This window comes from Eschscholzia californica, unplaced genomic scaffold (genome assembly GCF_041429995.1).
Source record: "Eschscholzia californica isolate CP2 unplaced genomic scaffold, dmEscCali1.0.p SCAF_3, whole genome shotgun sequence".
NCBI classification, from domain to species: Eukaryota; Viridiplantae; Streptophyta; class Magnoliopsida; order Ranunculales; family Papaveraceae; genus Eschscholzia; species Eschscholzia californica.
This window is the reverse complement of record NW_028238420.1, coordinates 1106314-1120074: the sequence shown is the minus strand read 5'-3', so window position 1 is coordinate 1120074 and position 13761 is coordinate 1106314. Positions and strand designations below refer to the sequence as shown.

Genomic DNA, 13761 nt, shown 5'->3' with positions numbered 1-13761 from the left:
TGAGCCCATTCAGAGATTTTCTTAAATTGAAAAAGAACATCTAAACTTTGAATTGAACCCAATTCCGATTTCATATCTGAAAAAATTAAAAAAACAAACACAGCCTTGAAGAGTAAAAGGTAGTGGTATCCTGTTATTCTTCCCAGTAACTCAAGTTCAGTCAGACAAGTTTCATAAACAACTACAACCCTCAGTCTTGATTTCAAACTATGCACAACAACACAGATTACAACTTCACTCTTAACCTAATAAGATCAATATTTTGTTCTACCATCACCTTCAATGATCACTTCACTAAAAGAACCACCACTAGGAATCATTGGCAATACATGTTCTTGATGAGGTACGATAACATCTAATAAATACGGCCCTGGCGTTTCCAACATCTTCCGAATCGCATCTCTTAGCTCACTCACTTTTGAAACACGAGCAGCCGGTATTTCACAAGCTTCTGCAAATTTCAACATATTTGGGAAAATTGCAGATTCATCTGATGGGTTTCCAAGATACGTATGAGCTCTGTTCGCTTTATAAAATCGATCTTCCCATTGAACAACCATACCCAAATGTTGATTGTTTAGTATCATCATCTTCACGGGTAAGTTCTCAACTCGTATTGTCGCTAGTTCTTGGACATTCATCATAAAACTTCCATCACCGTCGATGTCAACAACAATGGCTTCTGGTCTAGCAACAGCAGCACCAACGGCGGCAGGTAATCCGAATCCCATTGCACCTAACCCGCTCGAAGTTAGCCATTGACGAGGCCCTTTGTACTTGTACCATTGAGCAGCCCACATTTGATGTTGTCCAACTCCAGTACTGATAACAGCTTCCCCATCTGTTAACTCATCCAAAATTTGAATTGCATATTGAGGAGGAATTGCTTCTCCAAATGTCTTAAAACTCAATGGGTAATTTGACTTCTGCTCTTTCAATTCCTCCCTCCAACTCGAAAACTCGAAGGGTTTTAAGTTAGAACTCGTTTCCTCTAACAACCTGTTCATACCTTCTAATGCCATTCTAATATCAGCACAGAGAGAAATATGAGGTTGTTTGTTCTTTCCAATCTCAGCTGGATCAATATCAATATGAACGATTTTCGCTCGACTAGCAAAAGCTTCAATCTTTCCGGTTACACGATCATCGAATCTAACCCCAAATGCAAGTAACAAATCTGATTTATCAACAGCGTAATTTGCATAAACAGTTCCATGCATTCCAAGCATTTGTAATGAAAGTTCATCTGTACTTGGGTAAGCACCTAAACCCATTAAAGTACTAGCAACTGGTATCTGGGTAAGTTTAACAAATCTTCTAAGTTCTTCATAAGAATTCAAACACCCACCACCAACATACAAAACAGGTTTTTTCGATTCCGAAATCAACCTAATTATCTGTTTTAAATGAATATCTTCAGGACATTTGGGCATTCTTGATTCATAACCATTTAATTTAAGAGGTTGATTCCAATTAGGAACCACAAGTTGTTGTTGGATATCTTTAGGGATATCAATCAGAACAGGACCAGGTCTACCGGAATTCGCAAGAAGAAAGGCCTCTCGAACAACTCGAGGAATATCTTCAACATCAAGAACAAGATAATTATGTTTAGTAATAGATCTTGTTACCTCAACAATGGGTGTTTCTTGAAAAGCATCAGTTCCGATCATTCGCCGAGGAACTTGGCCGGTGATAGCAACAATGGGTATACTATCAAGCAAAGCGTCGGCAAGTCCACTAACAAGATTGGTAGCTCCGGGACCGGAAGTGGCAATGCAAACACCAGTAAGACCAGAAGCTCTAGCATAACCTTCAGCAGCAAAGATACCACCTTGTTCATGTCTGGGTAGGACATTTCTGATAGTTTTGGATCTTGTTAGAGCTTGATGAATCTCCAGTGATGCACCACCTGGATAAGCAAAAACATTTTTAACTCCTTCACGTTCTAAAGCTTCAACAAGAACATCAGCTCCTTTTCTTGGCTCATCAGATGAGTATCTTGAAACAAAAGGCTGAGGAATGGAAGTTGGAATGACAGAGGTGGTGGTGGTGGTGGGGGTGGAGATGCCGGCGGATGATAATGGTGGTGGTGGATGAGAAGATGAATCTGCAAGTCCATTTGTGATTTGAAATGAAAGATTAGGGGGTTTTCGGAAATGGGTAGAAATGGGAAGAGTAATTTTGGAAAAATGGTGATGGGGTTTGAGAGAATCAAAGGAAGGGAAAGGAGAAGGTTTAGAAAGAGAGAGATTTGGAGTAATAGACACCATTGTTGATAAAAAAAGTTAGGGTTTTGAGGAAGATTGGAAGAGTTCCAATGGAGAAAACTAGTACTCCTACTTTTTATAGTCAGGACTCAGGACTACTGGAATTACACAGTTACCCTTATTTGGTAAAACTGCGACAAATTCTATTTCGTGCTTAGGTACTCCTGATCGTCTCGTTCAATTTCGGCTGGTCGGATCTTCATTGAAATCTTTTAGATCCCATGACCAACCAAATTTGGTGCTATTTGCTAGATTTTGTTTTGGGACTAAGGGCAAGTGGAACGCGGGGCTTCAACTCCAACGTCTTGTTCTCAATCGGGGCTCTCAAATCAAAATAATGTATATTTGCGAAGTACATGTGCGAAATTTTAATTTTAGATTTCGACTATGAATTATTAGATTTCGACTATGAATTAAAATGTGATACTATTCGAGAGAGATAATTTCAAAAAGATATACACACAAAAAAAAATTTAAAGAAAAATATTTTAAAAATAAGTATTTAAAATAATAAAAAAATCAGTTTGAAACAAAAATATAAATATAAAAAATTAAAATAAAGTGGAACCCCAAATGTGACAGTTGAGAACCACCCCACTTTATTTTAATTTTTTTGGAGCCCAGCTCCCATAGGTTGGACTTGCCCTAAGGGCATAACCAACCTGGTGGGGTTGAGGCTAGCAATTCAAATTTGGGAGCCCCAGCCCCGATCTCCTAACTCGGGAGCCCCGAGATTGGGCTTCTGGTGGGATTAGAATCCCCATGCTCCCGGGCTTCAAAATGAGATCTCTTTTAATTTTTTATTTTATATTTAAAACGAAGTATTTAAAATAATAAGATGATTAAAAGAAAAATCAATTTTAAAAATAAAAAATTTTGGGGTGGATCTCCTAAAAAGGGGATCCACCCACTTTTTTTTATTTTTAAAATTGATTTTTCTTTTAATCATTTTATTATTTTAAATACTTCGTTTTAAATATTTTTCTTTAATTTTCTTTTGTGTTTATCTTTTTGAAATTATCTTTCTCGAATAATATCACATTTTAGTTCATAGTCGAAATCTAATATTAAAATTTCGCACACGTACATTATTTCCCGGTAGCCCGAGCCCCACATTAGTTTTGCCCTTCGTAATAAAATCGTGCTATTAAATTTGTTGTATATGATATGATCATATGGATGATATATGTGGTGATTCAATTATTGACGTGACCACTCAAGAATGACTGTCACATACTTAGCCTCATATGCACACGACCAATTTCTCGATAAAGCGATCAGAGGATTAGATCCGAAATTACTATGTTACAACTTATGTGAGCTCGACTTTAATCAAAGAGGTTGACACAAATTTTCTGGACACTTGGACTTTGCTCCCACATAGAAATAAACTAAGAGGCGGGTTCGAATTGCCTACGTTACTGAATCTTCTGTCCAGAGAGACAGAGTAGAGAGGTCTGCAGAATGACCTCGACACATTGAGCTCTACTGAAATGCCATTTTAAAATGTGATCAATTTTAATCGATTTTTAGTTTTGCGTGACAAATATAGCCTTATTGATTTAGTATAATCGAAAAACAAATGTGTTTTATGGTGAAGTAAACTGAAAGTGAGTCTTTTTTTAGTCCTCCACTTGTAAAACAAATGAATGTTAGATAAGATTAATTAGACATGGAGTGAGTTCTCAATACACAAAATAAAAATAAAAAACATAAAATAGACTAAAATATGGAGGTTGACCCCATCACATAGCACTAAGCTTTTGGTTTAGTTCTTTTTATGAATTGACGGTGGAATTAATTAGCCTAAATCCCGAGTCAATCCTTCTCTTAAACAAAAGAGAAAGAAATTAAGCCTGAAATAAGTTATTTTTTTTGAATTGTTTAGCATGCCTCGAATCATTAACTTCTAAAGTGAAAAACTATACCTCTTACCACTCCAATCAAAGGTTGTTGGCGCCTGAAATTAGTTAAAAGAGTTGCAACATGATTGTTTCTTTATGAAAAGACTAGATTTCAAGTCTTATTGTTAAGGACTTCAAAAGCTAAAGAGATTGAAAGTTCAAAAAAAAAAAATCTGAAATGTCGATAAAATTAATATGGTAGATGAAACTACTAAATCTGTATTTCGATACCCAAAAGAAACAAAAATATTCAACTAACATACTAGATCTCCTCTTTATAAATGAGTCATGCATAAAATACATAATATCTCCATCACATTATTTTAACGAATAAGCCATAAACAAAACACATGATTACTATTAACATTATTTTAACCACTACTGTATACAAAAATAAAAAATAAAAACATATGAAACATCATTATGTAAACACAGCGGAAAGAAGAAGATAATAAACTTGCACGAAGAACTATAAGAAAATACTAAACTTTGATTGGTAATTCTCTTCAAGGTCTCCTTAACAAAGACAGACTGGACCTTTATTTATAAGAACTTTAGACACTTGTAGATGGATTCAAATTAGGATTTCTAAATATCAAAATACTTAAACATAGCAACTTCCTAAATCTAGAATCAATAGGAATTTGACCAAAATTAGACTCTACTAATAATCGTAACGGTTCGGTCGAGTGACCTACTTAGAAGGTCCGGTTGTGAAGCCCAGTAATGGGTCATCAGGCCTTATCTGCATCACATAAAGATGCCAACATTAGAAAGTACAAAAACATAAGTCCTTTTTGAGTCTTCCACTAATCCATAGAAAATGAATTAAAAAAAATTAGGTTTACTATCCAGCCCCCTTATGTGAACATTGTTGCAAGCCAGGGCTAAGGTAGGCTATGGAATGCTCATGAATCAAGAGAATTGGGCATTTTGGGCTTCCCTAATCGAATTAATATTTGTCCCTGTCTATCATAACCATAAGCTGAGGTTGGTCCAATGGTTAAGGTGGTAATCTAAGTATCTAACTTTGTCCAAGTGCAAGGTCCAATGGTTTAGGTTTTCCAATATTCAAAATTTGTTGTTATTTATCTAAAATCTTTTCTCCCTCCGATTATTTATCTATATTTTAGAATAGAGTTTAACTTTTAAAACTACTTATATTTTGTGTGTTTACTGTTGTTTTCTCTTTCTAAGTTGATATGAAATCATTCAAAAAGTTGATTATATTTCTTTCTAAATTAGAGTTTATATTTGCAACAAAAAAAAGTTAAGAGGTTATATGTTATTGTCTAACTAGAGTGGTTTTCATAAATACTCTCTGTAAATTATCGTTTGCTAAAAATACAATTACCTTCTTGCCATATATATAATTAAAATTTATGGCGTCAACATCAGGAGAAGTGGACTTGGCTTTGGGGTGGTTTCTTCGTGGACAATGCCACTTTAAATCGTTTGTTTAGTCTCCATCACTTACTCCCCCTTATTTAGTAGGTGTCAGTCTTCTTCATCTGGTCGCATTGCATTCACATTTAGTTTCTCCAGCTACCTGGATCATCAAGGAAGATATCTTCCTGGTGGAGAGATGCACAGCTAAAAGATTGGCCATGGACTACGAGTTCGAAAGTGAAGGAGATGTTCTTCAACCAAAGATGCAATGCGAGCAATTTGTCGGATATAACAATTGATGAAGAAGATCATCAAGTCCGGACGATTTAGAGATCGTAGTGTTTAGTTAGAAACCAACTACGATCGTCGAGTTACGAAGTAATTCGCGGCTAACTTCGATCGGATCCTACACTGGGTTACACATAAGAATGTCTATTTGATCGGATGATATGACTAGTGGGATGAGACATATAATAATGGGAGAGTCTCATAAACATGTCTCATAGGCCTAAAAGAAGTTTAGGCAAATATAGCACAAAAGGCCCAAAAGAAGAGTATTTGGCCGGGCACCAGGAGGTGATTTGGGGCCCAAAATGGCACGGCCAAGCTTGGCTGTGTGGCCCTAATGGGGCCGGCCAGATCTGCCCAAGATGGGCTTGATATGACCGACCAATAATAAGAAAAAGGGAAAATAGAAACTAGTTTCTATTTTCGACTATTTTCTTAATCTTATTCAAAAGGACTTTTTAGGAAACCTAATTAGGGTGAGATTGTAACTAGGGTTCTATATAATGTCTCTTTGGTACTTGAATAAGGTGTGGAATTTCTCAAGAAGCTTTCTTACTCTACAACATCAAGTAGAGAAACAAAGAGAGCTAATTCTCAAACTATTAACTAGTCACAAAGAAGAAGGGGTTCTTCTAATCAAACCACCATCGGAGTTCTAGTTAGATACAAGGTGGGAGATCAAATTGATCATTCGGGTGTCTTGAGTAGAGGAACAACACGTGGGGCTCTTGGTCTTCGCATTCGACTGGAAAGGTTCGAGGAAAAATTAGCGATTAAGGTAATCCTAAACTCTTTGTTAATAATTAGCTCATGCATGTTAGACATGAGATGTCTGAGATTCCGCTTAGAACACTAGACAGTGGCGTCAAAGCCTCTTGAAAATAGCTAATTTTTTGCTCAGTTTCGGACTAATTCATGATTGATTAGATAGATAGTTATGTCTAAAAGTGTTTTAGGCTTCAATTTGAATGAATTCGAATGTGATTTACAAGTTTTCAAATTGATTTTCAAAGTTGATGATTGAAAAGAGTTTCAAAAGATTCGATTTTGATTGACTTAGGTATTGAAAAGTGTTTTCAAAAGAACTGTTCTTCATTGATTCTTAGAATTCGTATGAAATCAAATTTGGAGTTTCTAGAAGTTTCTAAATACATGAGAACAACGGCTTTGGAAGCAAAAGAAATTTTTTTTTGGAAGTTCTAGAAGTTTCTAAAATTTGGGAAGCTGCTGGCACGCGTCTGGAACGTGACCAGGTCGTGACTCAGGACGCGACCAGGAAGCTTTCAGTACGCGACCAGGAAACTTCCTAGTTGCGCGTGCCCACGATTTGGGCGCATCCTATCCCCTGGGAGTCCAGGGGCGTCTCAGACTAGATTCGAGACACATGGATTACCACCAGACGCGTCTGGATGCCCTAGGCATCTCGGTCTAGGACCGAGATCGCTGGGGCGCTTCGGCCAAAGGGACGCATCTAGGATGAGTCCATTTTATATGAGTCCATCAACGACTTCCTATTTTGGATTGAGCGTCTCCAATGGGACACTCAATCTTTAACACTTAGAGTGCCACATATGATTTTTTGGAGTTTTTGTTAAAATACCATCTCCGATGGGACACTTTGTTAGACACTCTATTATGAGGTGGACACATTTATTATAGAGTGTCTAGAGAGAGAAACTCTAAACTAGAGTGTCCCTTTGAGACTCTACATTTCAAAATTTAAACCAATAGAAACCTTTTCTTTTCAACTACTTTTTCTATATTCAATTTAAGAGTAACATGTGTATTAAGTAGAGAGAATTTAGAGATCTCCAATGGAGATCAGAAAAATTTAGACTGTCTCTCTATATTGACACCTAAGTAGGAGAATCTTTAATTTGACACTTGACAACTAAATTTTAGAGTGTCCCACTGGAGATGCTCTAAAAGAGTGTTTGTGAAGTATTGACTATTGAGTTCTTTCCTAGTTTGGACTATTTTGGGTTCTGTGTTGGAATCGGTTCTTTATTTTGGGTTATCTTTATTTAAGTTCCATCAGCAATTTTTAGTCCTTCCTCAATATGGTTTTGAGTTTTTTAGTAGGTTAAAGTAAAGGATCTTGATTTGAGAGGTTTTATTAAAAAGAACATTATTTTCTTTATCATGCATCACAAGGTCAAGCCAATAAAGTTCGTTTACATATTTTTTTTTCTGGATTATATGATTTAAAGTCTATCGAACAATTCACGTTGACTGAAGTTCGAATATAAGACAGAGTTAATTGGCAATTGTAAATAAAACTACTACATCGGCTTTGTACTTAAACCTTTAATCGGTTATATTAGTTTTCTTTTGTTCATTATAAATATTTTATGGCAATTGCGTCTTTAGATTTCGGAAATATTGGTAACATTAGTAGTATATATGGTTTAAAGAATTAAATATGAAGTTTATGTTGATGGCCCTTTATAATAAATGGACTCCTAATTGAAATAGAATTTTTCTTATTGTGTTTTTGGGGTGAAATAGGTTTCCTATTTCAAGCCTAAAAATGAATCCTATTTCTATTGGCCTATTTATCATTTGGCCTATTTATCATTAATAAAAAGAGAATGAAAGAGAAGAAATTTTCATACTTTTAAGTCAGAGAGTATCCTCTCAGATAATCTTCTATGACCGTATACCCTCGGATTAGAGAGAGAGGCCAGAGAGATGAGACAGCGAGAGAGAGAGAGAGAGAGAGAGAGAGAGAGAGAGAGAGAGAGAGAGAGAGAGAGAGAGAGAACCCTCTCAGATCATATCCTCTCAGCTTAGAGAGAGAGGGAGATATCAGAGAGATGAGACAAGAAGATAGAGAATCCTCTCAGATCATATCCTGTCAGATTAGAGAGAGATAGACAGAGAGAGAGAGAGAGAGAATGTGAGATTTCTGAAGCAATCCTTTCAAGAGAGGTTGAAAGAGAAGAACATTGGTTTGAAGAAAAGAAGATCTTGTGAAACAATTTAGTTTATGTTAAACTTCTTCAAGCTTTGTGGTGATTTAGGATTTGTTTAAATTCTAAGGAGTCAGAGATTTCTATTTTCTCCATTTCTTGTTCAGTTTATGCACCATAGTTTTGGTGAAGAATTGTTATCCAAGAGTGTTTCACACATCTTGAAGAATCGGTTAATCCTCTATTTGTGTAGGGAAGAGTTGTTATCCAAGAGTGTTTCCACACAGCTTGAAGAGTTGGTTAATCCTCTATTTGTTTAGGAAAGAGTTGTTATCCAAGAGTGTATCCACACATCTTGAAGAGTTGGTTAATCCTCCATTTGTTTAGGGAAGAGTTGTTATCCAAGAGTGTTTCCACACATTTTGAAGAGTTTCTTAATACTCTATTTGTTTAGGGAAGAGTTGTTATCTAATAGTGTTTTCACACATCTTGAATAATTGGTTAATCCCCTAATTGTTTTAGGAAAGAATTGTGTAACCCATTATTTAATCATAGTGGAAGATTTCTGAACTAGGTCCCGTGGTTTTTTTATCTTCTATCTTGGAGGGGCTTTTTGTCACGTCAAATTAACTTGGTGTCTCTGCTTTTACTTTCACATGGTGATGTAGATTGTTGCGGAAGCGTAATAATAGAAGAACTCATTGCTAAATAACTAAAACAAATAAGATTAATTGAAATAATAATAAAGAAGAACAATGCAATCAAGGAGGTTTTATTCGATATTCAATTCAATACTTCAATAGACAGACTGGACTTCTCTTTTATAGAGATTATTATTTCCTAGATAGACTCAAATAAGAAAGAAAATAAAAGAAGATAACAACTTAAGGATACTTTCCTTGATTGCTAGAACTCTAAATTATAGGAACTCAAAATACTAAAATAAAGAAACTATGTCAATATGGCAACTTGGCCATTGGGCCCCATAATGTCCTGGCCGAGAGGCCCACTTGCCGGATGGTCTCCATCATACTCCCCCACCGAGGAAGAACTCGTCCCCGAGTCGTCATAAATAGGTTCATCCGGGTGGTACGGAAAGATGTCAGAGACGTTGAACGTGGAAGAAATGTTGAATTCCGGAGGAAGATCGATAACAAACGCATTGTCGTTGATTTTGGTGAGTATCTTGAAAGGACCGCACTTCTTTTGACCGATATTCTTGGAAATGCTGACTGGAGTTCGTTGCTTGGAAAGAAAGACTATAACTAAATTGCCAACTTCAAACTCATTAGAGAAAGTTTTTCCGGAACCTTTCGAAAAAGAAAAGATTGGTGGTACCACGTACGATGATTTCACCGAGGCAATCCTTAGTTCCCACTTTGCGCGAGAGTTGCCGAAAATTTGAAGAAGACAAAGAAAGACTATAGCACCAAACATAATCGGAATCGTCTCATGCCGAAATATTTGCAAAAACAGTAGTGGTGTATAAGAGTGCAAGAAATTGCGACAACGCCCGTCATCTAGTAATCCGAAGAAGACCACATTATACTTTATAAGAAAAGCAACCATGAAGATCTTTAGAATATTTCCATCATATTTGTCGGGATCAAATAGGATTCCAGTAGAAAAATTTGCACGAAGTCGTGGCCATGTATAATCACTTCCAACTGTACTCACTCCAACCTCTCCTGCTTCAAGAGTTAGTCTCTTATACATCAAGCTCTCGACTTGGTCAATTCTTACATGATTTGTAAGACAACTAAATTGAAAATAAACAGCTAGAAAACGTTCTACACTATACATTAGTGTAGCAAACGGAGTGTCATCGTCGACTCTATCTCGAATCGCCTTGAACCGATACAGCTCCTCGTTCCTATACTCGGTAACAATCATCAACCCTGGTTTAAGAAAACAGATTGTTGATGTAACAAACATTGGAACAAAATACTTGGTTATTAACTCAGTAACTCGATTAATGTCACACTCAAGTGTAACTTTAAGATCATCACCATATTCTGTCTTTAACGAAAACAAAAACAAGAAGACGGATATTTGCCTGTGCATTGCAACAAAGACGATGAGAACTCCACGCTCTGCAAGCGAGGTAAGTCTCTCTTCTACCTGTTCACGAATCTTTTCGCCGAAAACGGTTGTGTTCGTCTCTGCGAAACATTCAATACGGGAGGCAATGGAACACTTATTTGCAAGGTAACGAGCCATACGACCTTTGTCTCGCCGGAAGAAAAAGGAATGGAAGATAAGCCCGTCTTGAGATAAGTCCATCACTCTGTGAGCAAATTGCTTAATATTAATCAAGTCAATTGGAGACAAATCTTGTCCCATTAATGCCTTTGCTGCTTCTACAGTTTCCTTTGTTTTGTCTTTGTCTCCAAGTAACTCAGCTAAGCCTGGGATTTTGTTTTCAGACCACATTAACTTGTTCTCAACATAGTTGGCAACTTTGGCATAGAGATATTTATCATTCACTATCTTCGCGAGTTCGGGAAAGCGCCACGAGTACCACTCTCTGACTCTCATAGAAAAGGAGTTCACATCTTTACCGAGGGTATCGAGAAGGAAGATAGGCTGAATAACCAGATTATCAACTCGGTTGACATTGAACTTCACCTTTGCTCGACTGCAACTATGTCCCAAACCGAGATGAGCTTTATCCAGATCGGAAGGCTTAAGATTTTTGATGAACCTGTCACAATGCAAGCGTATTCCGCGGAGAAGTTCAAGAACAAACTCGCTGCTTTGGCCAGGAATTTTGGTTTCTTCTGAAATACGTGATCCAATCTTTGGCTCGGCAAGTCCTAAACCGAACTTGAGTTTCTTTCCTTCTTTTACTTTTGGCAAGTTCAGCTCCAAAAAGTTCTTCAACTCCTCACTCATTAGCCCTTCAGAGACAGCATTACGTTGATTGAGAGCATCTAAAGTATAAGCAAATGGTTGAAGAGTAGCGATCTTTACAACTTTCAGAAACCGATTAAGATCAACAACTGAGTCACGAACAACTTCAGTGGTTTGTCTAATTTCATTGATAACGTGTGCTTCTAACAGAGAGTAACCAGAAGCTGATTCAAATAAAAGATATAACGCCATAACGAATGGAGACGAAAACTTTCTTTCTCTCTCTAAATCTCTCCTTTTTTCTCTATTTCGTTCTCTTTCTCTGTCTGCTTCTTTATCAATATAATTGTTCTTTTTGTTCCTTGATTTCTCTGAGTCGGTTGAGGGTGTAACTGGAACAAGACAAGTTGAAGGAGTGGAAATAGGTTTTAGTTTGACTTTTTCTGTGGGTTTCTCGGATTCATGAGTTTCACTATTGGTAGGTAAAGCGATAAAAGATTGAGAACCTGAATCAGAACCAAAATCATCTTTGGAAGGGGGTTCAAAATTTTTGGGTGGAGCAGTTACCTCATGTTTATCTATAGTCGATGTCGGGTTTTCTTGAAGCGGAACAAGGATGACAAGTTTCTTATGCCAAACAAACTCATAAGTATTATTATGATTTCTACGTACGGCATCAACATCGAAAATCCATGGTTGTCCTAGGACGAGATGACAGTTTTCCATGTCAACAACGTCACAACAGAGAGAATCGTGGTAGTAAGAACCGATGGAGAACGTAAATATGCATTGTTGGCGAACCGATAAATCGTTTTTGTCAGAAAACCAACCGAGTTTGTACGGGCAAGGGTGGTCGTAAGTAGGAAGACCTAGTGCTTTGACGAGGCGAAGTGATATCATGTTTCCTTCGCTACCGTTGTGAATAATAAAATCACACACCTTATTGTTGATGGTGAGTCTTGATTTGAAAACGTCATGTCTTTCTGCAGGATCCGAAGGTTTTGGGAGAAGGGATGAAGAACGGTAGAGAGATGAAGTTGTGGTGAAGGGTAGAGAAAAAAAATTCTCGTTTTTTGTATCAGGATTTTGTGGGCTCATGATACCAACTGATGTAGATTGTTGCGGAAGCGTAATAATAGAAGAACTCATTGCTAAATAACTAAAACAAATAAGATTAATTGAAATAATAATAAAGAAGAACAATGCAATCAAGGAGGTTTTATTCGATATTCAATTCAATACTTCAATAGACAGACTGGACTTCTCTTTTATAGAGATTATTATTTCCTAGATAGACTCAAATAAGAAAGAAAATAAAAGAAGATAACAACTTAAGGATACTTTCCTTGATTGCTAGAACTCTAAATTATAGGAACTCAAAATACTAAAATAAAGAAACTATGTCAATATGGCAACTTGGCCATTGGGCCCCATAATGTCCTGGCCGAGAGGCCCACTTGCCGGATGGTCTCCATCACATGGTTTATCTTCATATTTGTGAACAAGTTATTTAGGTTATTTTTCCTAAAAGTTTATAAGGAAGCTAATATAGCGATTTTGTGTGTTTAACTTCTATACAACTATTTTCGGTACATTTTTTAATTGCCTTGTTGTTTCTAGACTCCCAAATAGACCAATTGCACTTGGAATGAGATTCCAGAGATCTTTCTTCCATTTTTGTACCTATCATTTTCCATTGTTCTATGACCTCCGGTCATGATCTCGGTGTGCATCATTGATACCAAAAGGCCTTGATAAAATAGTACTAGAACTTAGAGGCTTCTCTATAGTGTAGGAACATATGCTTTATCGATTCTTCCACATATACATATGTTCGGGATAGGGCTGGGAAAACGGTCCAAGAACCCGAGACTATCCGCCTGATCCGTGAAGACCCGCTGACCGACCTAAGCCCGAGTCGGGCTTACCCGACCCGTTAAATCGGGTTGTAGCGGGTGGGACTCGGTCAAGGGCTCCTACCCGTGTCCGGGCACGATATGTCCGCTCGTTTAGTGTCTGCCCGCCCGATCATAGTAACCCGAAACTAATTTTAAGATCCAACGACCGAGGAATGGAGAGACCCCTCAACCGTTGGATTAGAAGGGGCGTCAATTTAAATACCCTAAGACACCCCTCAATGCAACT

The 13761-nt window shown here is 37.1% G+C and overlaps 2 protein-coding genes across 2 annotated transcripts; both read right to left on the bottom strand.

Moving 5' to 3' along the window:
* Window positions 1-46: 46 nt before the first annotated feature.
* Window positions 47-2577, bottom strand: LOC147547492 (acetolactate synthase 1, chloroplastic-like). The gene has a single exon (XM_086668972.1). The coding sequence runs from the start codon at window positions 2271-2273 to the stop codon at window positions 255-257; it is 2019 nt and encodes a 672-aa protein (XP_086525098.1). The 5' UTR covers window positions 2274-2577; the 3' UTR covers window positions 47-254.
* Window positions 2578-9519: 6942 nt separating this feature from the next.
* On the bottom strand, window positions 9520-12326 carry LOC147547491 (uncharacterized). Its single transcript, XM_086668971.1, has one exon. It carries the CDS (start codon window positions 11866-11868, stop codon window positions 9715-9717), a length of 2154 nt encoding a protein of 717 aa, XP_086525097.1. The 5' UTR covers window positions 11869-12326; the 3' UTR covers window positions 9520-9714.
* Window positions 12327-13761: the final 1435 nt, after the last annotated feature.

What these genes read in the sequence shown, in the direction of transcription:
- LOC147547492 (XM_086668972.1), bottom strand. Translation starts at nt 2,273, where the DNA reads ATGGTGTCTATTACTCCAAATCTCTCTCTTTCTAAACCTTCTCCTTTC.
- LOC147547491 (XM_086668971.1), bottom strand. Translation starts at nt 11,868, where the DNA reads ATGGCGTTATATCTTTTATTTGAATCAGCTTCTGGTTACTCTCTGTTA.